Source organism: Dama dama, chromosome 14, assembly GCF_033118175.1.
Source record: "Dama dama isolate Ldn47 chromosome 14, ASM3311817v1, whole genome shotgun sequence".
Lineage (NCBI taxonomy): Eukaryota > Metazoa > Chordata > Mammalia > Artiodactyla > Cervidae > Dama > Dama dama.
In genome coordinates this window covers 4,145,256-4,170,843 of record NC_083694.1, presented here as the reverse complement: position 1 = coordinate 4,170,843, position 25,588 = coordinate 4,145,256, and the positions used below count along the sequence as shown (strand labels likewise).

The 25,588-nt window shown below is 53.5% G+C and overlaps 1 protein-coding gene and 1 long non-coding RNA gene across 9 annotated transcripts in view; one reads left to right on the top strand and one right to left on the bottom strand.

Moving 5' to 3' along the window:
- LOC133068973 (uncharacterized) overlaps positions 1-14,927 on the bottom strand; it is a 19,012-nt gene extending 4,085 nt beyond the window's left edge. For 2 of the 6 annotated variants that reach the window (XR_009695735.1, XR_009695732.1), the window contains exons 1-3: positions 14,502-14,927; positions 10,009-10,049; positions 6,244-6,331 (exon numbers count right to left, since the gene is read on the bottom strand). This is a non-coding gene — a long non-coding RNA (uncharacterized LOC133068973). Of the gene's footprint in view, positions 1-4; positions 403-3,089; positions 3,284-6,243; positions 6,332-10,008; positions 10,050-13,620; positions 13,818-14,501 lie in introns of those variants that run through there. The other 4 variants (XR_009695734.1, XR_009695733.1, XR_009695736.1 and 1 more) reach the window with 4 other exon arrangements.
- Positions 7,821-25,588, top strand: PIGR (polymeric immunoglobulin receptor). 3 transcript variants are annotated; one of them, XM_061159959.1, is made up of 12 exons: positions 7,836-7,979; positions 13,826-13,914; positions 15,188-15,282; positions 16,024-16,368; positions 17,119-17,772; positions 18,922-19,254; positions 20,178-20,501; positions 21,668-21,833; positions 22,228-22,349; positions 22,968-23,099; positions 23,223-23,281; positions 24,294-25,588. In XM_061159959.1, exons 3-12 carry the CDS (start codon positions 15,240-15,242, stop codon positions 24,390-24,392), a joined length of 2,277 nt encoding a protein of 758 aa, XP_061015942.1. In that variant the 5' UTR covers positions 7,836-7,979; positions 13,826-13,914; positions 15,188-15,239; the 3' UTR covers positions 24,393-25,588. The 3 variants fall into 3 exon arrangements, with proteins under 3 accessions (XP_061015941.1, XP_061015942.1, XP_061015940.1); XM_061159958.1 differs by lacking the exon at positions 13,826-13,914 and having other exon boundaries at positions 7,821-7,979; XM_061159957.1 differs by lacking the exons at positions 7,836-7,979; positions 13,826-13,914 and having other exon boundaries at positions 15,079-15,282.

Here is a 25,588-nt window from a genome sequence, read left to right as displayed (position 1 = left end):
CCACCGGCCAGGGTGTTGTCCAAGGGGTTGAGGTCAGGGGCAGCTTCCAGAAGTAGGAGAGGCTGCCACATCAGAGTGTTCCAGGGAAAGCTGAGGTCCACCAGTGGGGAGAGCCAGTACAAGCTCAAAGGGATGGAGCAGAGCCAAAAGCAAAGTCTTTGGAGCTGAGCAGAGATAAGATCTGAGTGAAATCTTGGCCAGGAAGGAAGTGGGGGAACCCCTAAGGCTTAAGGCACTCCTTTATGAGCTTAAGGTGCTCCTTTATGGGTTAACGGATACCTGGAGAAGGGCAGGGGCCTGGATTTAAAGGGCCAGAGGCAAAGGAGGCTAAGAAGGCCATGGCCACCACTGGGAACTGCCAGCACTCTGGTTTTTAATCTCATATCCCCAGCTAGCTTGATACCCACACCTCTGGGATGAGGAGCAGGGGGACTTCCATCTCTGAAGCTGGAATCAGCCAAGTGTCCATGGGAAGTATCCAAGATACAGGGAAGCACCCCCTTTCCTAAGATCAAGCATGTTCTCTGGATTAGGGAGCAACCCTCCCAGTCTCAACTTGCTACCTAACAATGCTGCTGCTGTTCATTGAGTGTCTCAAAGCAGGCACACTCCTGGGTATTTTCACATTCTATGTTCGCTTGATGCAACATTTCTCTAAAGTAGGCAAGATAATCCCCATTTTACAGATGAGAAGACTGAGGAGACAGAAAGTAGCCAGGAGCCACTGAACACAAGGCAGCCACAAACAAAATCCTTGGTCATGGCACTGCACCGCCGTGCTGGACTTACAGCCTGCTTATTTTGGTCACGCCCTTCCCTGTTTAAGATTCTAGAGAAGTCCTTGTTTTCCTCTTTTAGGCCTTTGTGTAAAAAGTCTCATAACCATTTCCAGTAATTTGCTCTCTTCAGTCACTGAGCTGACCTATTCCTGTCCTGGCCAAGTGAAGTGGAAAAGTTCAGACAGCTGGAGCTAAGAGCTAAAACTTCACTGACCAGCCCTGAGGTCCTTACTGGCATTTGCAAAACTCGAGCTCAGCTCTTAATCGCTTGCAGGGGTGTCCATCTGCCACAGGTAACTCCGGACAAGCGCTTGACTTTGCAGCCGACTTCTCATACGCTCCACAAGGATTTGGGGGGTTTCTTCCTCTCCTCCAGGAGCCAGTGGGGTCTGGGAAGCACAGAATCAGTTCCCGTCAGATACAGAGAGGGAGGTATTTCCACGAAAGGACTTACACTTCACTTCAGTCAAGTATGGATTATGTGATTATTTTCCATTGGTGCAGATAATCCAGGGCCAAGAGCTTGATAAAGGTTGAATGGAGAATGGAGAGCCCGTACTAAAGGAAGTTACTCTCTGTGGGTGGTGCTGCATGCCAAGTCCAGGGCCACCAAGCCCTCCATTTTTCTTGAAGTGACACAGCGTGACTTACAGGCACTGGCCCTCCCAGGCCAAACTGCTCCCCTCACTGTCAACAAGGGTCTGAGCCATCACCCCACAGCCCACCCTCCACGGGGGCAGCTGAAACCAGATGGGCAGCAGAGAGGTGCCAGTTGCCGGAACGGACCAGACGCCGCACTCCTAGAGGCCTGCAGTCCTCACATGCGCTGAAGCCCTGGGTCAGCGGGCCCCCGTTTGCCTCCTGGTCCTGTTTGGCTGAAACATTCCCTGATTGGTGTCTGGGTTTTTCTGTGTTCTGCCTCTTCCAGCCTCTGACCAATTCCTGTCCTTTGCCTGTTGGTTGCCTTGATCTAGACCTACCAATTTTGCTCTGAGCATAGAGGTTCAATTAATGAGGGCCACTTCATTCCCTAATGTTACAGATTCCTGGTTCCCCAACCCTGAGTATCTTAGAAGGAAGAGAGCCATGATGGCCGTGACCGAAAGCATTTTCCAAGTTGTCCCATAGTTTGACAACGTTGCACTTCAGACAAGAGTTCAGGAAGAGGGCACTGGAGAGTTCACTCCTTTAAATCCTGGCACGGGAAGGACAGGCTGGTCAGGAAACACAACTCTCCACCATCCGTGTAGCACAGACAGCTGAAAACTAACTACAGTATGTGTCACTGGAAAGAAACAGACTGTACGCCATTGTACAGATGGGAATGTGGAGGCTCGGATGGCCACAGGTTGCAGAGGATCACAGAGGATGTTTTTTCAAAGGCTGCCGCCAGGCAAAGCTCAGGCTAAAGGCCAAGTTCAGACCAGGAACAAGGAAACAGCAAGTTTTCAGGAGGACCCCAGTGGCTTATGAGAGGGGCTGGGCCCTGTCACCTGACACTCCACCTATTGACTTTGGATGCCTGCTCTGAAAGTCTTCCTTCTTCCGCCCCTCCCTGGCCAGGGGATGGAGGCAGTGGAGGGCAAGAGAGTGGTTTGGTAACTTCAGAAAAGATTTGATCATTTGTTCCTGCCTCAAAGAATCAGAGAATAAAAGCTCTCTGGGATCCCGGAACTGGCCTAGGGGAAACTGAGGGAGCCTGGGGACTGAAGCTGACTTTCCATTTCCAGGATCTTTCATGTTCAGGTTCGACACGTCTAGCCTCCTCGGGGCAAGACACAGGCTCGGGCATGCCCACCGCAGTCTCTGCCGTCACACCCCCACCACTCACAACGATCGGGTACAGACAACCCCCCTCCCCACCCCACTCCAGAAGGCTCAGGAGAAATGTCATTTTCACTTTCTAATTAGGAAGCAACAGAGCTAGGGAAACAGAGAGGGCCTGAACATCTGGGCAGTGACACAGGGAGGCAGGTTGTCGGGGAGAAGCAGGTGACTCAGTGAGCTCATGAAGACCGAAGAAAAGATCTGAGGCCCCGCTGCACACACATGGCCAGTCAGTCGCGCTCTGCGACACATCCAGTGGCCTGGACCATGAATGCGGTACCGGCCCTCCTCCCCGCACACTCCCCACGTGCCTGCCGCCCACCGTGCCGCTGTGACTTCCCCTCACTGCCGTTGTTCTTGGTGTGGACACGAGGCTGCCAGGTCACAGACGCTCTGCTCCGAGCCCCCTAAGAAGGGCCCTGTGGAGCCCCTATGAAACCACCCACCAGCCAGGCAAACATTTATAAAGAAGCTTCCTCCTACCTACTTCCTGATGGGGAGGTTCACCAGAAAGCCTCTGAACGTAAGTCTGGGCTCAGAGACTCCTCCAAAATCTGACCCGAGCTAAGCCAGGCTAACCGGACTGTTCCAGTCTGGTGCTCCAGGCAGTGACCACACTAGGGACCACACGGCCAAGCTGAGCAAAAGTGCAGGCGTCCACATCCCAGGCCCTCTCTCAAGCCCCAGAGGCGAAATTAAAACAGCAAGAGCCAGCACTGTGCTCCAGCCAGGAGATGACAGCTGGGCCAGGAAATACTAGATCATTATTTGCTGATGGCAAGAGCAGGCAACCTGGGCATAAATAATCCCAAATGGTCCACTTCCTGGAAAAACAGGGTGGGGGGCACAGAGGCTTGGTATTTAGCTTTTGCAGAGTCACTGTCACAATTCTATTTTCCAGCGATTATTACTAAAATGCTCTACAAATGCTTACCAAGAAATGCTCAATTTCAGGGCTGGCTGGCCTGGGATTAAACATTGACTGCAGATGAAGGTTAAACTTTGACTCAGCCAAAGACCTGCACACGGAAGCAGAGAGCTGGCAGCAAACAGCAGTGGTAGGCATTTCCCCTGTCCACTCTTACCCCCTTGTCCCGCAAAGCCGCACTCATGAGGGCTGTCCACAGTGAGCGATGCTGAGAGGGCAGAGGAGATCTGGGGAAGGACCAGACGGCGCAGGCCTCCCCTGCTCTGTCAGTGGCTGCGTCAGCCCGGGGTCTGGGAGCCTCACACTGGTCGTGCCAACCTGAGGGGCCTGTGGACCTAGCCTTCTCCCATCTTGGTGGGATCAATTCAGGGTGCAAATGGGAGCCCTTGGCTGCCTGGGAAAACAGACTTCAAAAGATTCATCTGGGGGAGTAAAGGGTTTGAGAAGTGGAGGAAAGTGTTCAATGCTGGGAGACCTTGGTTCTCGACCATCAACTCTTTGTGCAGACCATCAAGGCCATCAACTCTTTGTGCAGACCTGGCCAAGTCCTTCCACTTCCCTGCCCGTGGTTCCTCACGGGTCAGCAGGGAATCGGTCCATTCCTAAAGCCTACGCTGTCCATGTGCTGAGCCATCAACCCCTTCTAGATGCCAGCCACTGTCCATATTATACTTAATCTTCACACCATAATTGTGGGGTAAGTATAATTAGCCCCACATTATAAATGAGAAAACCAAGGTCCAGAGACATTAAATAACTTGTCAAGGGGCCCCCTGCTAGGAGGTGGCAGGACTTGGATGTGAACCCAGGAAGTTCCAGGTCTGGAGTGTGGGAGCTTTCCCAAGGCTGCACTGCCTGGCTGGTATGTGGGGCTGATGACTCTTCACCTAGACAAGAAGCCCTTGGGGAGCAGGGATGCACACCCCTGCATGTCTCAAATTTCCCTGGACCTCGAACTTGCTGCGGGCGTAGTTTTGCGGTCAACTGATGGAACAACTGATCATGGGCACAGCAGAAGTCTGTGGAAGGCTGAAAAATGACCCTCCCAAAGACAGGTGCACCTCTGATCCCTAGAATTTGTGAGTGTTACCTTATTTGAGAAAAGGGTCTTTGCAGATGTAATTCAGTTCAGGATCTTGAGATGAGATCACCCTGGATCATCTAGACAGACCCCAAATGCCATCACAAATGTCCTTGTAAGAGAGGCAGAGAAACATCTGAGACACACAGAAGACAATGTGAGCCAAGGGCACAGATCAGAGTGGTGTGGCTACAAGGCAAAGAGTGCCAAGGAATGCCAGCAGCCACCAGGAGCTGGAAGAAACAAGAGTCCAGTTCTTCCCCTGAGCCTACCAGGGGGCCCTGAGCCCACACCCCAATCTCCGACGTTTGCCTTCCAAGAAAGAACACTTCTCAGTTGTTTTAAGCCACCCAGGTCATGGTCATTTGTTGCAGCCGCCACAGGAAACTAATGCGATGCTCAATAAAAGCCCAGAGTCCTAGAACCGGGAAAGCCTTGGAGGTCATTTGGTCCAGCGCCCCCGTTTAACAGATGAAACACCTGCAGCCCAGAAGGGGGAAGTGATTTGGCGAAGGTCGCTCAGTAAGTTAGAGGCGGGTGCAGGCTCGCTGACCCCAGGCCAGGGCTCCCCAACTGACTCGTGCCGAGTCCCAGAGTCGTGAAAGGCAAACGAGAAGCCTTTCTCATTATTATTTTCCTCGCTGATTATTATTTTAAGAGGGAGGGGGAACTCTTAAACAGATGAAGCACTGTCCATCTTGGAGGTGTAACTCCTGCTTTTACCGTCATCACTCGAGTCAGGCGGCCAGTCTCTCCTACCCTAGGACTGAGAGGCACAGGCTATGTCTTGGGGCCAGTGGGTTCCTGGTGGGGAAACTGCAGTGAAAGACGGGAAGCTGGGGGACTCTGGTCACACCACTAGCACGTGGCTGAGCCCAAAATAGGACGCAGCGTTCTGACTTCACGACTCTACCCTGGTTCTGCTTCTCATTTGCTTCTTTCCCTAAGCTGGGTCAGTAGGCAATGTGGGCTTGGGGTACTTGTCGGGGCGTGGGCACCATCAGCTAAGATGGTTTTGGGGACTCCTGGGAAAACACCAGGACATGATCCAGGAAATGTCCCTTTATCACAGACTGTCGGGCTGGGAGAGGAGCCCTGGCCCCCCCAGGCAGGCTGAGAAGCAGCTGTTTCCTAGACAGGCTTCTGTCCCTCCTCACAGGCCCGTAACTCACCAAGGTTGTGTCCTAGGGCTCAGTGGGTCCCCTTAAGCCGGACTCCAGACAACTAGACACAAGTTAGCCCTGCTTTGGGGGAAATGGGTTAATGAGAGTAAGAGAACAAAACCTACAAATAGTTTGACCATCAAATTCCAAAGACGAGAGAGAGAAGAAGGAAAAACCTTTGAAAGGAGCCTTATAACCTGGCAGAACTAGAATTTTCCCCTCCTTGTCCCCAAACCATCTCCACCTCCCCGCACACTCTCCCACTTCATGCTGATCTTGGAGCTAGGGAAGGAGAACGATGGCTGAGCCGGGAAGAAAGATGGCCCAGCCACTGATGCGTCTCTATGCCTGTCACCCCCCAAGGCTGACATTGATGGAGAGACCCCCAAGGGTTTGGGGGTGCCAGACCCAAGGGGGCCTGCACCTCACTTGTCCTATAGGGAGCTCCGGGGGTCAGCATCTTACCAATGTCCACTGAAGGCCCAGTTACATGGGGCAGGTGATCGCAGAAAGCTACAGGGGTGTTGGGGAGAATGACTCTGCAGCACAGGATCTGAAAGTACCAGGAAAATGTGAGTGAGCCACACTTGCCCTGCACACACTGGAGGTCCTACCTGAAGGAGCCCAGACACAGCGACGAGGAGACCCAGGGCGGACAGCAGACCTCTCAGGATGGGCCGGCGAAAAGGCCACCAACCAGCAGGCTGTGTCACACCGCAGTGGACGGGACCGTTTCCTTCTAGAGCATGAGGCCAACTTAGAGCCAACGTGGGGGGCTCCTTCCCTCCGTCTTGATGGTCACACTGGTGCAAGCCACCCCCTCGCCCAGACCCGCTCCCCCAGGGTTCACAGAAACACCTGAGCAGAGACAGGGGGCAGAAAGGAAAGCAAACCCAGAATAAGACTGAGTTTTAAATCGGGAGGAAAGTGAATGAGATATCACTGAATCGAACCACCTTTACTTATAAGGGACTAGGTAACTTTTTTCCAACATCAGTCAGATTATGGGCTTAAGGTCTGAAAAAAAAGTTTAACAATAGAAAACAAGGTTTCTTCTCTCACCAACAAAACCCATGACCTCAGACTGATGGCCCACTGTGACTGAGTGGCTAGCTAAAATAAGACCCGGGTTCTGGCTGCCTTGTGTTTTTTCCAGGACTCTATTTCCCCTTTCCTTCTTCCCCTTCTGGAGTTCAGCCTGTAGGACGCTGTAGACAGAGGCTGGGCCAGCTCTGCACAGGTAGGATGGGGTGGGATTCTTGCATGGGGAGGGGAGCACACAGGTGGTGGGGAGGGGGCTCCACTTGTATGACTCGGACGAAGATCGTTTGGGGAACGCCTGGGAGTCCCAACCAGGTCAGGCCAGGGAAACCATCAAGGACTAGCCGAGTCAGGGAGGGAGTCTTCTACTGCAGCTCAGGCAGCCAGCGCTCACTTTGCCGAGTGAGGCGCCAAGCCCAGATCCCAGCAAGACCCTGAGCTCTGCCATTCCTGGAAGCCCAGGGCAGCCAGAGCCTCCAACTCCTCTAGCATATGAGAGGGGAAAGACATGGTCCCCCAGGTCCTGGGGGCTCTGGGACTGATGAAGGGGGCTCTGCAAGAGATGCAGAAGGAGTGGACTTAATCCAGGGACGGGGGGACGTGTCCCTAGGTGCGTGGAGATGTGAGGCTATTCCTGCCGCCTATACCCCTTCAAATGCATTTCAGCTCTGCACCGTGCCCTGGGCCGCGTGTTTCACATCTAATATCTGGTGCTAGCCTCAGCCTGTAGGTTTGCTATCACCCTATCTATTTTCCAGCTTAAAAGAAATAATGAAGGTGACTTGCCTAAGATCTTGCACCTGGAAAGCAAACAGAACAGGCTGTCCATGCTTGATACCCTGTCTCCCATCCTGCAGCTGCAATGATGGGGGACTCCCAAGTCACAGAGCCTCCCCAAGGTCAAGGAGAAGCAAGTGGAGCCAGGCAGGAAGGCGGAAAGGAAAGGAAAGCAAGGGCTGTGGGAGTCACGTGCCGCTGGCCAGCCGCCATGCCCATGGGAGAGTGTCCCTTTAAGAACCCAGGTGTGGGTCAAGCCCCACAGTTTCAGTTTTGGCAGCAGCATCCAGTGTCCTGCCAGAGGCTTCTAGAAAAGTCGGGGCTGCGGACTGGTCAGCAGGCAGTGCTCCCGAAACTGACGGGACCGGAGGAAGGAGCTCAAAGTAAGTGGGGCTGCTCTGGGGTCCCCGAAAGGATGCCATCTGGGAAGGGCCCTCTGCACGCACAATCCCCGGTCCCCCCAAGAGTGGGATGAGGGGAATGTGGGGGAGCTGACGGCCACAAGCCTGGGAACATCCCAGAGAGAGTAGTGAGGACCAGGGGCGAACGCTCAGCAGTTGGGAAGAAGGGATGTCTGGGCTTGGCACATGGTGTTCTGCTCGAAATTTGGTCTCTGAGTTCCCTCCTAACTCCACCATAATTTAACCATGACCTTAGGCAAGTCACCTAATTGCTCTCTCAGCCTCTGTTTCCTAATGTGCAAAATGGGGATTAAAAACAAGCCTGATCATTGATGGTTGATGTGAGATTCAAATGAAAAAAGATGTGTGAAATTGCTTTGAACACTCTAGAGCAAAATAACAGTTGTTTTGGCATTTCCCAATTCAGTTCAGTTATTCCAGGATTTTTGAGCACCAGATCGAGCCAGATAGGATAATGCCTATGCAGGTCCTGGTACAAGGCAGGTACCCTTCTAGACCTCGAATATTTCTCCCTTCAGCTTTCTGGTGGAGGCACACGCAGTCCATTTTTCTGGGCTTCGAAGACACCCTGAGATCCTTTGCAACTTGCACCCAGCTTTGCTCTCATACATCCCTGCCACCCAAGGTGTCGTGTGCATCACCATTCCATCCTGTGCCTGCTAAGCTGGGAAAAACGAAGTCCTTCCCGGGAAAGGGAGCTAGGCGGGCAGAGCCCCCTGCCAGGAGCAGGCAGCATTCTTCAGTGCTCAGGCTCCTGCTGCCTCTGCAGCCAGGAGGCCTCAGACACCAGCTCTCTCATCCTGACAGCGTCCCAGGCCAGCCAGGGGACACTCCGCACAAGCGCATCTGCTCTGCAGGCTGCATCCCTCACCAGCCCCACGGAGTGCACTGCCCCCGGTCACCTACGCAGCCAGTGCTGTTCTGCACCACAGCCTTCGCTTACTCTCCCCCTTCACTAGGGTAATTACAAGTCCCTGAACATCTGCAGTTGGGATGCGTCGATTCGTGGGTTAGTGTAGAAGGCAGTTGTCTATGCTCAGAGCCAGTTTTGAAACTCTCCATCCATCCCTGCCCTTGGGTGTGGTGATGTGGCAGACGGAGCCACGAGTCAGGACCCAGGAGAGCAGCTGGCTCTGTTATCTCTGCCTGTCTCTCAGAACCTCGGGACTCTGTAGCTTTATTTTACAAATAGTGTAATAGCAGCAGCTTCCAGGTAGAAACGGAAAAGGCAATGGCACCCTACTCCAGTACCCTTGGCTGAAAAATCCCATGGACGGAGGAACCTGGTGGGCTGCTGTCCATGGGGTAGCTAAGAGTCGGACACAACTGAGCGACTTCACTTTCACTTTTCACTTTCATGCATTGGAGAAGGAAATGGCAACCCACTCCAGTGTTCTTGCCTGGAGAATCCCAGGGACGGGGGAGCCTGGTGGGCTGCCGTCTATGGGATCGCACAGAGTTGGACATGACTGAAGCGACTTAGCAGCAGCAGCAGCCAGGTAGAAAACACACTTACCCTTGGCTTTCACAGCTTCATCTTCTTCCTATCTGAAAGAAATTGAGTGGGAGGCAGGGCAAGTGTCATAAACCCATGTTACAGTTGAGGAAACTGAGGCTGTGAATTAATATGAGTGGTGTAAAGTCATCCAGCAGGTATAAATGACAACATTTGGGTACAGTCATTTTGGTATGGTCATGGGGATATTTTGACATCACCTAAAAAAACACGACACACAACTTTTTTAAACAGTAGCACACGCATGTGCTCAGCAGAGACCCCCGCACCTATGTCTTGCCCCCTCTCTGGGTGGGCGGGGGCTGGGATCCCAAAGACCCTGGCACTGACACAGTGTGATGGACTGGAAAAAAGTCTTGGAGGCCATGTGTCTGGTTACAGGAAACGAATGTGACCTGCCGTACATACGGTAAGTGCTGAATAAATAGCAGCCATTATTAATTTTCAGGAAGAAATTCTTCTGTTGGCACCTACCTCTGGGTTCAAATAGAGTCTTTTCACAGGAACCACCTTTCCTGTGAAAAGCAGAGAGGAGAGAATTGGACTAACTTCTCCTCGAAGACTGGATTTCCTGCTCCTGCCCCTTCTGACTGCTTCCCTTCAACTTTAAGACCCTCCACAGTACCTAAAATCTTGTATGCTTGATCCAGAGTGCCTGAATCTGAACCCCACCCCAGTCACTTAACCTGCTGTGTAACTTTGGGCAAGCGTCTTACTTCTCTGGGCCTCAACTGCCTCACTAGTGAAATGCGTTTACCCATTTTACCCCACCTCCTAGGGTGACTGTGCGGACTAAATGAGTTAGCACATCTGAAGCCCCTGAACGTGGCTCCATTGTGCAGCTGTAATCAGGACCCCTCACTCGTAACCGAGTCCCTGGCACATGTCTGCTCTTTCTGGCCGTGCTAGTTCAATCTGAACGGCTCGCCCCTAGTCTTCAAAGGATGCTCAGCAAACAAACGTCTGTTCTCTCACTCCGAGACAGGAAAAAGAGGAGACTGTGCTGACCTTAAAGAGGATATGGGGAAAGAACTGTTATTTTTCAGCCTGAAACCCCACTTAGGACTTTACATGTTGCCTCATTTAATCCTTGTGGCAACTCACTAGACTAGATGCAATTATCTCCAGTTTACAGATGAACAGTGGGGCTCATGGATTTAAGTAGACTACCCCAAATCACACAATCCCCAAGTGAGAGAGCCAACAGCAGCCTGAGGAGTCCCTATGCTGTGTACTAAGCGCACAGCACCCGTGAAAATCAAGTGCATGAGCCCTCAGCCTCCTGTGCTAACAAGCAATCGCAGCCTCTGACAGCGGACGAGCACGTCACAAACCTGGGAGTGCCTCTCTACATTAACCCTAGGCCCCCATCCCAAGGGGGCCCCTCAACTAGACGAGTCAGGGAGGATAATTCCCACTGTACAGATGGCAGGGTTGAGCCAGCACATTTTGCCCAAGTGGGAGAGCTCTTCTGGTCACCTCTGATGGAGCAGGACTCTGGACCTCTGAGTTCTCTTCCACCCTCCCCCAAGCTACTGTCCCATGAGCAAAGAAGGCATTGGGCAAAGTGAGAGAAATCAGCCCTGACTTTGTCCTTCTCCGAGAAGGAATGAGGCCATAACCATTCCCAATCTGATCGGTCTCTTCTGAACAGCTGGTCCTTGCCAGGCACTCCCCGGAGAGTGCCTTCTGGAGATGGAGAGATTGATCTCAGTGGACCCTGCCTCCCAGGAGCTTGCCATCTGGTAGAGTGGGCTACATAAACACCTACACACCAAGGTGGAATGGGATAGAGTCAATAACAGGGCTTCTCAGTCTCTGCTGAAAGGCTTATTCCCAGAGCTTCATGGAGCTTGGATTTCATACGTTTCATTTCTGCCGAAGTCTTCCATGCCTACTTTTGACAGGGATGGGACCAGAAAGTCTTAGATCTTCCTAGCTCACGCCTTCTTTGGGACCTGTGGCTTCTCTCTGCATCTCCCTGCTCTCTCCAGCTTCAGTTCCTTTTCTGCAACACTGCCTGTGCTTGGAGATTCTCCCGTACTCCAGGGTTTACGTAAACAAAAAACCTCTCCTACTGTCATTACAAGCCTGAGGCCCTTCCAAACTTCACGGACTGCCCTCCCTGCCTTAGTGGTGCCGTGGTTTCCAGGCTCGCTCTAGTGTGTGCCCGGCTTCTGCATCCACGGGAGAAGAGAGTGATAGGTCCACACGGACTCGAGCAGCGCCTCTCCTGGCCATCAGTCCAGGCCAAGGAAAGCCCCTTCCCCAGCCAGGCCAGCTGCTCCCTGCTTCTCTGAGCCCCAAGGTCCCTGCTGCCCCAAGTTCACACTCACAGGAAGTCAGAAACTGCCAGCATGGCGTCAAGCCCCCCGTGGTGCCTGCTCGCTGTTCCCCCAAAGCCCCGAGGACCGTGAGAGCCTTAACTGTCCCTCTGCTGTGAGCCAAGCCAGTGATGACCCAGAGTCACTGAGGGCCACGTGCTCACCAGCAGGTACGCCAGGCCCTGGGTCCAGAAGACCCTCTCCCGCTGATAGAGGAGAAAGCCTGAACTGAGACGGACAATCATCTGACTCTAAACCATGAGAGCTGAAGATCAGTCACTCTGACTGAAGGTGAACTAGCTAATTTTATAAGATGATAGACTCTATTCTTCAGCAGGGCCAACACCTAGCCCAACTTGCAATTGTGCAGACATATATTGTGAATACATAAGGGGCAGTAACTTCGTAAAATGAGAATGATCTAGATTATCCCAGCCTGACTAGTGAAAATACAACTCCTATTTTAAGAGCCAGAAAAGGTGCCTTCATGCATGAGATACTAACCTATGTATGTCCGAGAGAATAGGTCCCTCTGAGCATCCAAGGAGTGATAATAGGGTACCAATTTGACCCCATTCTGTTATAAGTCTTGGGGCCAGAATCTCTCTAATTAGATTTCCTATCTGCCCATGAAGATATCTATCCCTTGGGTTGCTGTGATGGTGGATAAAGTCATAAAAAAAGAAGGTAGCAGAGCATCCTGTGCCCAATACACTTTGTGCTCTTTCTTTCCTTCCTAAAGCAAATCCTTTGAATCCAGCTCCAGCCCCATGGAACTGTGGTCTCCCTGACACCCGAGTCTCCCAGGTTTGGGAACAAGTATGGTTTTAAGACTTTGAGAGGAAAGGATTTCTAATGTTTTGCAAAGCCCAGGGTCTTTCAGCTGAGAGCAGAGAAACTGTGCTTTAAGTGAAGTTTTGAGCAGAGATTTCCTGCTCCTGAGAACGTGGGGACATGGGGAGAGTCCAGTCTCCCCGGGGACTGGACTGTGGGCTTCCTACCAAGGTCAGCTTCCACAAAACTTGCCCTCTAGCTCTGCATACCTGGTGATGTCATCCCTGGTGGGAGGTTATGCAAAGGGTAATGGGGCACATGAAAGCATCCTCCCTCTACACGGACCTTCACTGCTAGCCAAGCATGTCACAAATGAGAGACGCCTGGGGAGGAAGTCGGGACCCCTGCTTTGGAAAATGCGGCCTCTGCCTGCAGCAAGCCAGGGCAAGTGGCTGTTACCAGTCCAGACTAGGGAACGTCTCCTCCAACTCAGCCTATGGGAAGACCCACTGCAGCCCAGAGAAATATCAGGAAGCTTGCTGATGTCAGCAGAGAACAGAGACCAGAACCAGAGAGCCCCTGTTGGTTGGGGCTCCTTAAAGCAGATGGCATGGTGTCCTCCCACCGGCCACTGCGCCCAAGCCCAGTGCAAATAGCAGGTGGCGGGACTCTGCAGTGAGCTCATCCCAAGGTTCCAGGCGAGAGAGACCTCCCAGCCCTCTGACCCCTGCTCCCACCTAGGAGTCAGTCCCACGTCCCCCCGGGTGGTCCTGAGGCCAGCTTCGTCCTGAGTACATCTGAGCTGGAGCTGACGCTGGCTTTTGGCTAAGGCCGCACTCCAGAGGTTAATCATTGGCCTGGTATGAAAAGTCCAGGGCAATTAACCGGAATCAAGAGAGGCTCGAGCTGCCACCCGACACCCATATTTGTCCCTACCTCCCCAAACCCGCTCCCCCAACTCTTCCAAAGAACTGGAGAAACAGAATACCTTTATCTCCACGAGGAAATAAAGAGGTGCTTTGCTGGGAAATTCCCTCACGGAAAAGAAGGAACCAAGATAAACAGCTCTATTGCCTTTGGCTCAAGCTAGCGAAGGGCGTCTCTGGGAGCAGGAGCGAGGCCAAGGCAGGAAGGGGGGCCTGGGAGACAGGTCTCTGTGCTCCCTGCTGCCTCGAGCCTCCTTATCTTTACAGGTGCTCCTCACTGCCCAACACGTGTTAACACAGCTTCCTCCTTCCCCCCCTCATCGTCAAGACTGTTCCAAGATTGAAAGCCTGGCAAGGTCCGTGGGAGAGTGGGGACTCCCCTCTTCACCTCCATCTTCCTCCATGCTGCGGTCAGTCAGGGTCCAGAGGACAGCTGTGGTCAGGCTGGGCCCTGGGGCTCTCAACCCTCTGATGTGACAAGGTCCCCAGATGTGACAAGGTCCACACATGCGACACCCTCTAAGTGGCCTCACCTCGTATTTTCCATCTTTGTCCGTCAGCCTCATCAAGGAGGAGGCAGTCACACCTACATGTTTAACCCTGACCCCATAACGGAGTCTCTGGGAAATCCTGGGCATGTCACTCAGCAGCTCACGATCTTGATTTTTCTTATCCAGGAAGTGGTTATAATCATATCTGTCCTGTCTCATTTAAAGGGAACTTCTAGAGCTCCAGTGAAGTGGTGTAAATGACAACGTTTGAAAAGCAAAGAGCGCTCCACAGATAACAAGAATAAGCACGAAGGATAGGCACCTCACTCGGTGTGAGATGGAATACGGGCAGTGAGACGGGCTCAGAGCTTGGACTCTGGGGGTCAGATAATGCAGGGTTCAGCCTTCCCCACCACCTCCACCCCCACCCTACCTACTCCCACATTTAATACCTGTGTGGCCTTGAGGAAAGCCCTTAACCTTTAAGCTTTCACTTCCTCCTATGTCAAGTAGAGATGAGAATGCTCGCCTCTCAGGAGTGATCCCTGTTTAAATGAGATACCACAGCTACACAGTTTCACGGGTATGTCATGGAGCGCTGTGCCAGGACCGTCGGCAGCGCTTGTGACCATCATCATCACCTTAACCCTTATGAGGCTGCCTCTATGCATCTCTATTTGCTCATGTGACAGGCCATAACATATGCCAGCTCGCCTCCACCTCCCAGGGAAGTAGGGAGGGCAGCTGGAACAGAGAGGTGGAGACACTTCTTGGCAGTAACCAATGATCTGGGGAGCTGCTCCTGAGATCCTACGGATCTTGCACATGACGGTGCCTACCCCCAGCCCCATGCGGGTGGGGAAACAGAGGAAATGACGCCTGTGTGTGTGTCCCTACCCCAAAGGAACTGGCAACTTAGCTGAGAAGATAAATGTCTACTTATCCCTACTAAAGAACAAAAGGCATTGTGGGACGACGGGACTTTGACCTGTGATGGGAAAGGCGGGGCCGTTCATTCTTTGACAGGTTTTATGTTCATTACTGGAGACGCAAAATCAAACAGGTATTACAGAGGCCAGAAGGTCAGCGAGTCTTGGACGACAGAGGCGTCTCATCCCCTTGTGCCGTTGTCTTTCAGCAACCACGCAGGTCGGTGGCCTGGCGGCAGAGCCCCGCAGGAGCCCCCAGCCATGTCGCGCCTGTTCCTCGCCTGCCTGCTGGCCGTGTTCCCAGGTGCGTTGGCCAGGCCCCAGCCGCTCCACCCTAGTCCCCGGGGCCCAGGGGCGGCCCGCAAGGCTCGCAGCCCCTCGGGGAGCAACCACAGGCAGTGCAGGGAGGGTGGGTGAGCCAGCGCTGGGGTGTCAGGGCTGGAAATGGCACTCTCGCACGTCTGGCCAAGGGTCTTCACTGGGAATAAGGAAAAAGGGACCTTGACCTTGAACCAAGCCTCACTCTGAGTTGCTTTGGGGTTTGGGAGAAATGACTTATATTTGCACCTGTTAACATTTTTATCTGGGAAAAAAAAAGAAAAAAAGAATCTACAAAGTGTTTTAGAAATATAGGGAAATAGCAGATAACAAATAAAATAATATAGCACTCCACAAGGATGGTTTTAAATATATATATATATATTTTTTATATATTTAAATGTATATAAAAATATAATATATAAATATATTATACATATTTAAATATGTATACATATATGTATATATGCAAGAAATATTATAAATATATGTATACGTGCAAGGGATATCACTAAATAAGTTTGCCATTTGTTTTCTTAATGGGGCTATCATTAATGAATTACGATTAAAATCTTAGAATTGTTTAATAATTGTGCAATGTAGCAATTGCCTAGCTGCAGCACCACACATCTCAGGAGGAAAAGTTCATGTCCTCAGCGTGGACTGCCCAACCCCCTCAGGAGGCTTTCCCTCCGACAGCCTCAGAAAGCCCTCTGTGTCCCCCTAGTGGTCTCCATGAAGAGTCCCATCTTCGGTCCCGAGGAGGTGGCCAGTGTGGAAGGCCGCTCGGTGTCCATCACGTGCTACTACCCGCCCACCTCCGTCAACCGGCACACGCGCAAGTACTGGTGCCGGCAGGGAGCCAGGGGCCACTGCACGACCCTCATCTCCTCGGGCGGCTACGTCTCCAGCGACTACGTGGGCAGAGCCAACCTCACCAACTTCCCGGAGAGCGGCACGTTCGTGGTGGACATCAGCCACCTCACCCGGAACGACTCGGGGCGCTACAAGTGTGGCCTGGGCATTAGCAGCCGCGGCCTCAACTTCGACGTGAGCCTGGCGGTCAGCCAAGGTAAGGGCTCAGGCTCCTTAGATTTCTAGGGAGAGCAAGAGGGAGGAAGGATTTCCCGAGAGGGCAGGGAGTCCTGGCATGGGGAAGGCTGTGGGTCCATCCAGAGCCTTCCATCTGCACAGTAGAACGTGGGAATGAGCCAGATGGGACCTACCTGGATAGGGGAAGGGCGGATGGGCCGCTCGAGGTCTTAAGGGCCTGACACAGTTCTGGTTTTACTAAAGCTCTAGCTTAGAAGAGCGTGAGGAGAACAAGTTCTCTCCTCGTACTTATTGTAGGTGGGACCAGAGGTCCATGAGCAGGGGGAGATTCATGGGGATCCTTAAATTCCTGCCATTACAGCGCCCTTCAGATCAAGACCTTGGGCCACCAGACTTCTCTTAACATGTGTTCTCTTACCTGACCTCCAGTAGTCCCTCAGAAGTCTCCGCATAAATTAAATGATCAGTTCTTGTCCAAAGACCACAAGATTGGATGTAACAAATGATACGGGCATAAGTATCAAGCGAGAACAGAGCAGGGAGAGATGAGTGCCAGCTGGGGAAGGCTTCCTGGAGGAGGCAGCAGTAAAGCTGGGCTTTGGAAGACAGATTCTGACGCTGTCTCTCTGGGAAAGAAGGCCTTGTGGGTGACAAGCACAGCCAGCCCTCATCAGAAACACTGAGGAGCTGAACCGTGCAGAAGGCAGCTCAGCATCCCACGATGCAAGAAAGTAACACCGCAACTTGTTCCCCACCCTTCACCCCGCAGATCCTGCACAGACAAGTGATGTCCACGTCTACCCTGTAGAACTGGGCAGGACCGTGACCATCAACTGTCCTTTCACGAAAGCGAATTCTCAGAAGATAAAATCCCTGTGCCAGATGATAGGCCAGACCTGTGTCCGGATCATCGACTCCACCGGGTATAAGGGCTCCGGCTATGCCGAGAGAGCACATCTCAGTATCCTGGGTACCGACACATCAGTGTTCAGCGTTGTCATCAACCAAATCAAGCGCAGTGATGCTGGAACGTATGTCTGCCAGGCTGGGGACGATGCCAAAGCCGATAAGAGCAACGCTGTCCTCCAGGTGCTAGAGCCTGAGCCTGAACTGATTTACGGAGACTTGAGGAGCTCGGTGACCTTTGACTGCACCCTGGGCCCCGAGGTGGCAAATATGGACAAATTTCTGTGCCGGCAGAAGAACGGGGAAGCTTGTGATGTGGTCATCAACACGCTGGGGAAGAAGGCTAAGGATTTCCAGGGCAGGATCCTGTTCCAGGCCAAGACCAACGGCGTTGTCAGCGTGCACATTACCAGCCTGAGGAAAGAGGACGCGGGGCGCTACGTGTGCGGGGCCCAGCCTGAGGGTGAGCCCCAAGAGGGCTGGCCTGTGCAGGTTTGGCAGCTCTTCGTCAATGAAGGTGAGACCTGAGAGGCGGAGAGGGGCGAGGTGGGCAGTCTGCAGGGGAGAGCCCCGCTCAGCCCTCTGGGGCTGTCTGACAGCATCCATCCGTTGAGCATATCTGCTCACTGACAAGCCCCAGACCAGATGGTCTGGGGGCGGCAAGAGAGCTCCGAGGCTGTGCGCGATGGCCTCTGCCTCATGCGACCTCTTACCTCCTCTTCTCCGCTACCAAAGGCCTCTGATGGCCGCCCCTGATCCTTAGGAATGGGGGGAGTGAAGATCCCGACTGTCTGGGTTTCAGAGAGCCCTCGGAAGGACTCAACATGGAGTCTCCCTGACCCGGGAGCAGGATGGCAGCTCATCTGTCACATTCCGCTGGAAGAAGCCTTGGCTTGTGTTGGTCTCATAGCTTTCCCAGGTCAACGCCCCACCTTCTAAAATCTCCCCTCCAACATCTCTTAGGGTTACTTGTTATTCAGTATAATCTGGTTGGATCCCTGCCCCTTCCCACCCTGGGAGCACTCTGTAGAGAGTTACCCTCTTGAGAAACTGAAGCAGTACTTGAAGTTTGTGGTCACTATGCTTGAGGCTTTCCCCATTCCCTGTCCTTCTTTCTCCTGCCAGCTCAGTCCTCACCATCTCCCTCAGCATCTCTGCTTGCCTGGGACTCTCCCAGAGCCTCAGCTTTAGTTTCTTGAAGATATACCATTGCTTCTCTTGGACACAGCCTTTGTGGCCCTCAATAATTAAATTTATCTGTGCTACATAGTATATATTTTAAATCATACTGTTCTAAATATATTTTCTTAATTTGGAGGAAAAAAACCACCTGGCCATCTTATGGGATGAACTAATAATAAAAAGACAAAAACTACCTAGAGGGAGACCTTATAAGAAGCCCAAGGCGAAAGGCTGATGGTCACTTTTTAAATGCCTTTCGTTCTCTGCTCAGAATAAGGTGGGGAAGGAATAGTCGGGGAGGTCCCTGGAGACAGGGTGAAGACTCCTGCACCAGGCTCTGTGATATTAGGAAAGGCTTTTTCACTTTCTGAGGCCGGTAAGGGGATTGCTCTAAACCTCACTCTCCACCCTGGCTGAGCCCACGGGGAGGAGGCTGCCCAGACCAGGCTGGGTTCTCCCATCCCATCTCTGTCTGTGCTTCCAGAGACCATGATCCCCGCAAGTCCTTCCGTGGTGAAAGGTGTGACGGGAGGCTCTGTGACCATATCTTGTCCCTACAACCCGAAGGACGCCAATAGCCTGAAGTACTGGTGTCGCTGGGAAGAGGCTCAAAACGGCCGCTGCCCGCAGCTGGTGCAGAGCCAGGGGCTGGTGAAGGAGCAGTACGAGGGCAGGCTGGCGCTGCTCGCCGAGCCGGGCAACGGCACCTACACTGTCATCCTCAACCAGCTCACCGAACAGGACACCGGCTTCTACTGGTGCGTGACCGATGGCGACTCGCGCTGGATGTCCACAGTGGAGCTCAAGGTTGTCGGAGGTGAGAGTTAAACTTGGGCAAGAGGGAAGGGAGGCAGCTCCGGGACCCCTCCAGTCAACCGCAGCATCAGCCCCAGCCACTCTGCCTCCCGCCTCCCCGACCTCCAAGCTGCGTAACCAGCACCCTTCCCCGACCTGTTCATACCAGCAACAAACACCCTTTCCTGCCCCCACGCTCTTCAAACCACCACACACAGCAACTCCTGTGATCACGAGCATCAGCTTCTTTAACAGTCTATGTGGCATCAGCTGAAGCAGAGTTCAGTTCTTTGTACTGAGTCTTCTTGCTGTTGTTCAGTTGCTAAGTCACGTCCAGTTCATAGTGACCCCAAGGACCACTGCACACCAGGCTTCCCTGTCCATCAGCAACTCCAGGAGCTTGCTCAAACTCATGTCCATTGAGACAGTGATGCCATCCAACCGTCTCATCCTGTGTCGTCCCCTTCTCTTCCTGCCTTCAGTCTTTCCCAGCATCAGGGTCTTCTCCAATGAGTCAGCTCTTTGCATCAGATGGCCAAAGTACTGGAGCTTCAGCTTCCGCATCAGTCCTTCAAATGAGTATTCAGAGTTGATTTCCTTTAGGATTGACTGATTTCATCTCCTTGCTGTCTAAAGGACTCTCAAGAGTCTTCTCCAGCACTACCATACTGAGTCCAGGAGAGCAGATAACAGCAAGGAAACACATAGAAGCCCTTGCCCAGGCCCATGGTCTGTGATAGACTGGAATGACTCATAGTGGTCACCAATAGTCTATTACATGGGCACAGAATTGTAAGTGCTTTTTCTTCAATATAGTGTGTTTATTTAGCACTGTCCAGAAAGGAACCGGACTGTGGACAAAGCACCCCTGCCCTGGCCCCCAGTCACTTGCCTGCTGCATCACCAGGGCCAACTTCTGCACCTGTTTCTCCCTCCCTGCTCCAGGAGAACCAAGCCTCAAGGCACCCAAGAACGTCACGGCTTGGCTGGGAGAGCCCTTCAAGCTCTCCTGCCACTTCCCCTGCAAGTTCTACTCCTTTGAGAAGTACTGGTGTAAGTGGAGCAACAAAGGCTGCAGCGCCCTGCCCACCCAGGATGACGGCCCCAGCCAGGCCTTTGTGAACTGCGACCAGAACAGCCAGATCGTCTCCCTGAACCTGAACACGGTCACCAAGGCGGATGAAGGCTGGTACTGGTGCGGAGTGAAGGAGGGCCATCAGTACGGAGAGACAGTGGCTGTCTACGTGGCGGTGGAGAACAGGGTGAAGGGTGAGTCTCCGAGGGCCAGGCCCATGTACCCCAGGGGACTCCAGAGAAAACTGCCTAAGAAAATTTCCATCAAGGGTGGCCCCAGGTTTGACTATAAGAGGTCTGACTATAAGGGTGGGAAGCAGGGGGCGGCGGGGGGGAGGGGGGGCTTATGCCTCCACCTGGTCTCATTTATCCTTCCAAAAAAGGGCATCCCAAACAAACATACAAACTCATCAAAAATAGTGGATTTGTCCGTTAACCTCAGTCTCAAGACAAATCCCATAGTCACCCTTTCAGGCCGCGATGAAGCCCGTTCTCTATGGAGAGGTCTTCTACATGTAGACGTGTCTAAGTCACTGTTACATCATAGTCTGCCCAAGTCTGCTCCAGGGGGCCAGATAACCTTCATGCACAAGGTCTGGTAAGGAAAATCCAGGCAATCTCTTCCAGTAAGATTGCATTTCAAACTGCTTCTAAAAATATCACATGAAATGTCTTATCCCTAATGAGGGGGTATTTTTGTGTGCATGCGTGCTCAATGGTCAAGTCGTGTTTAACTCTTTGTGACCCCATGAACCATAGCCTGCCAGGCTCCTCCATCCATGGGGTTCTCCAGGAAAGAATACTGGAGTGGGTTGCCACGCCCTCCTCCAGGGGATCTTTCCAACCCAGGGATGGAACAGGTGTCCCCTGCGTTGGCAGGCAGATTCTTTACCACTGAGCCACCAGCGAAGCCCAAGGGCTATGTTTAGTGCCGGTAGAGATGAGGTTATGGCAGCTTCCAGTTGTCAGGCTCACTGCCAAGCTGCCCGCGACTCTTTGCAACCCCGTGGACTGTAGCCCACCAGGCTCCTCCGTCCATGGGATTTTCCAGGCAAGAATACTGGAGTGGGTTGCCATTTCCTTGTAGTCTAGAGGCCCTGGGCAAACCCTGTGAAGAATCACCCGGTCAGCCCTTGCACACAGCTGGATCTAAGCACGCAGCCTTACAGCGGAAGTGAAATTGGTGTGAATAGGACAGAGGTTGTCTGTGACAGACTGGAGAAGAGCATAACTCCCCCTGCTTCTTGTGTCCTCTGAGACCCTGTCCAAAAAGGCTGGAGATCTCCCCATGACCCTGGGATTCCTAATGAAGCCCCGCTCCACAGACTCCCTAAACTTAAGCCCCTCTCTGCTCTCCCCAGGGTCCCAAGACACCAAGCAAGTGAAGGCTGCTCCTGGGGGGGCAGCAATAGAGTCAAGGGCCAGGGCGATCGAGAGCAAAGTCATTCCGGAACCCAGCTTTTTCGAAGAGGAAAGCGCCGTGAGGGGTGCTGCTGGTGGGCCCGGAGCACCCGCAGATACCAGCCGGTGAGGAGAGGCCTAGGGACCCCCACCCGGAGAACATTCGAGAGGCCAAGGACCTGAGGCTGGGTGACCAGGTCCCAGGAAGAGAGCCTGTCCACCTCTTGAGAGTGGGTGCACCCACGCCACCTTGGCCTGTGGTCTCTGCCCTTCTCCTGAGACCGGGGCGCGGTCCATCATTCAACTTCATCTCCCAATTCTGGGTGCAGGGAAGGCCCAGAGCTCACTTTTGTCCTGTCTCGGAGGGCTTCTTAGAAGGATGGAGGCGGGTGGGGTGGGGTGCTGTATCCGGAGGAGGGAGTGGATAAACCTGGGAGGCAGAACTGGCTGGAGCCAACCTGCCAGCCCCTCCTGGGACCCCCAGTGTCCCTTGCCGGGACTAAGTTAACCCTTCCCCCAGCCCTGCAGAACACGGCGGCAGCTCCAAAGTGCTGGTCTCCACCCTGGTGCCCCTGGGCCTGGTGCTGGCCGCGGGGGTTGTGGCGATCGGGGTGGTCCGAGCCCGGCACAGGAAGAATGTCGGTGAGTCCCAGGGCGCTGCCTGCCCGCTGCCCGCAGCCTCCAGCCCCAAGGGGACTGCCGAGGTCCATCTTCTCTCATCCGCTCGGAGGAAGGGTCCGGGCAAAGGGAGGTGGGGGACGACCAACGCACACGTGCCCGAAACTTCCATTAGGTGCTGCCGTCCAGATGCCGTCTCTGGAAGCGCATCTTCAGTCACTGGGGTTCTAAGCTCACAGGGAGGGGCTCCGGGAAGAGGAGGGCAGGGCCCTGCAAACCTGGGCTTCCAGCCTGGTGTGAGGACCAGTCAGCTGGGTGGCGCTGGGCGTCCCCTTCATACCTCTGGTGTCCATACGGCTTGAGACAGAGATGAGGATAATCACCTCCAAGGGCTGGTGTGAGGGCAAAATGAGATCCTGTGTGCTGGAAGGTCCCAGAGTGATGAACATAGGTCAGGGGCTGCTGGATCTAGGCTGTCTGTGGACAGGGCCTGGCGGGGAGCCTCAGGTCATTTTCGTTCTGCCTTGGGTCCTCATCAGAGACAGCCGTCAGAGACCCTGCTCCACTCCAGCTCTCCTGCAGGGATCCCTTGGGGACCTTCCGCCCCCAGCCCTGCACCAACCCTCCTTCTCTCCCCAACAGACCGGATTTCAATCAGGAGCTACCGGACAGATATCAGCATGTCGGACTTTGAGAACTCCAGGGATTTTGAAGGACGTGACAACATGGGAGCCTCTCCAGAGGCCCAAGAGACATCTCTTGGAGGGAAGGACGGTATGTCCCTCCCTGGAGGACTGCCCAGGCCCCAGGGGACAAGCATGAGCCCCAACTCTGCCTCTGGAGCGAGAATGGGGGGCCAGGGAGGGCTGATCCCCCCTTCTCCTGCTCTTCACACAGAGTTTGCCACCACTACCGAGGACACCGTGGAGAGCAAAGAACCCAAGAAGGCGAAGAGGGTGAGGGCAAGGAGGGAGAAGGAGGCCTCGTGAGGGTGATGAGGAAAGGCAGCGTGAAGGCCTGCAATTAGACACCGGGAGAAATCGTCTCCAATGGGGACTGGTGCCAGGGGAGGGAAGGGGTGCACCTTTCTGGCTGCGGGATTGATGTGGCTGAAACCCAAGCAGGAGGTGAGCTGCACTGATGGGCTACCAACAGGAGGAGGGATGGAGGTGGTGCAGGGGGGTGGGGAGGGGACTTGGGGGGGTGAGGATGGTGACTGCATTAAAGATTCTGGCCGTAGGGTGGGCAGGTCAAATGGCATTCACTGGGGATCACGGAGGTGCTCTTCCCGGGCCGTGGGACCCACAGACTTAGCTCAGCACCCTCGCAGGAGGATTTTGGGAGACTGGCATTTTCCCTGGGCCTGGAAGACTTTTGCTCACGGGGGGCCCCTTCGCACCCCAACCAAGATCCACATCACTTGAAATCCTACCTGCCTTTGGGTCACAAGTTACCCTCTCCTCATGTTTCCCTGATCCCGAGGCACTAATGCTTATTATCACATCCACACCCCGTGGCCGCAGTAGAGAGCCCAGCATCTGGAACAGTGAGGGGAACAGGTCGGTCCTGGGGACAGCCATCCCCTCCAGCCTGGTGGCGTGTCTCTGAGCTGGTAGAGGAAGAAGCTGTGAACCTCTGTGGCTAATGCCAGCCCGGGCCACCTCGGCCACGACTGTGGGCAGGGCTTCCGGGGACGGGCCCCAGGCCTCAGAGGTGGTTCCACTCCACGTGTTGAAAGGAGGTAGTGAGACCGAGGGAGGTATTTTTAGAAGCTGCAATTTTCCGTTTCTCACGATCAGTCCCTCTAGGTGAGCGTGGCAGCTGGGATGAGGAGGGTGGGCGGACACAGGCTCGAGCTGCTTACGACAAGGTCGCTAATTTAGGACACTTAGAGCGACCCCTCCCCTCAACCCCCACTGTCCCAGGGCCGCGGCCCCCAACACTGACTCCTCTCCTGTCACCCCCCAGTCGTCCAAGGAGGAAGCCGACGAGGCCTTCACCACCTTCCTGCTCCAGGCTAACAACCTGGTCTCCGCCGCGACCCAGGATGGCCCGAAAGAAGCCTAGACAGAGCCTTGGGCGCCCCTTCCCTCCGCACGTGGCAATCACGCTCCAAATCACGCTGATCCGCAGGGCCCTCAGCTCAGGGGGGTCCACTGCCTGCACTCACACCCCGCCTAGGCTTCTCCTACCTGTCCTCAGAAGGTGTGCTGGTCCCTTCTTGGTGGCATCCAAGCCTGGCTGACTTGTTCCTATTGGGGGTGAGGTGATACGAGGAGTTCCCACCTGCAGCTTATTCGAACAAGAGAAGTAAAGGTGTGGAGGAGAATTAAGATCTCAGAGGGGCCTCTCAGAAAGAAAAGGGACCAGAGTGGGTGGGGAGACAACTGCAGAAGGGGGGCCATTCAGGGCTTCCCTGCCCCCTTGTTTGGGGACGTCGGTGGGATTCTCCCTTCCACCCCATCTCTGCACCTCACCATCCCCACTCCAGTCCATCTTCTCTTCTTCTTTCCCTCATTAAAAATGTGCATTTGGTTACTCACTAGATTCCAGGTGCTCTGCTAGACATTGGGATAGATAGGCTGCAATCCCAGCTAGCGGCCTTCTGCAAGCATCACGGAGCCCCTGGAAGCCACAGCATCTCTTTATGTGTACACTCACTAACATCCTCATCAGGTTTTCTTACCTCTGCCTGTATTGGGAGAAATCATAAAAAGTCTGCAGCCCTGTGGCCTTAGGTGCACGGGGACACACACAAGGCACCATCAGCACATTCTTACCATTTTACAGGTGAGAAAACTGAGGCCCTAAGAGGTGAAGAGGTTTGCTCACAGGCAGCAAGTGAGATGTGCTAGTGTCAAAGCTAGATTTGACACCTGCTGTCTCTACAGAAGGGCCTCTGCTCTCCAGATAGACAGAATTCTATAAGAAGGAGAAGAAAAATGTAAATAAGACTGGTCTTTCACAGGCCCCACCTCAGGGAAGATACCACTTTCCCTGTCTGTCACTCACAGAGACCTAATAGGAAAAGAGAATGGTCAAACACTCAAAACCCCCATATTTGAAGACTTCTGAGTGGAAAGGGAAAAAAATGGGGGGGAGGGGTTTGATGGTGCCAGGGAGGGGCTGAACTCCAAAGAACTGAGGTTTAAGTTTTTTTTTCCTTCTAAGCTCTGTACTTCAACTAGCATCTATGAGCTGGCACTTGCTAACAAATCAAAAATGTGAATTAATTAATAATTAAAGACCATGATTTCCTCCAA

Excerpts from the sequence above, each read along its gene's own strand:
- PIGR (XM_061159957.1), top strand. The coding sequence starts at position 15,081 with ATGTTCATTACTGGAGACGCAAAATCAAACAGGTATTACAGAGGCCAG. Across the intron at positions 19,255-20,177 it reads GGAGCTCAAGGTTGTCGGAG|GAGAACCAAGCCTCAAGGCA; the intron begins GTGAGAGTTAAA and ends TCCCTGCTCCAG. Across the intron at positions 20,502-21,667 it reads GGTGGAGAACAGGGTGAAGG|GGTCCCAAGACACCAAGCAA; the intron begins GTGAGTCTCCGA and ends TGCTCTCCCCAG.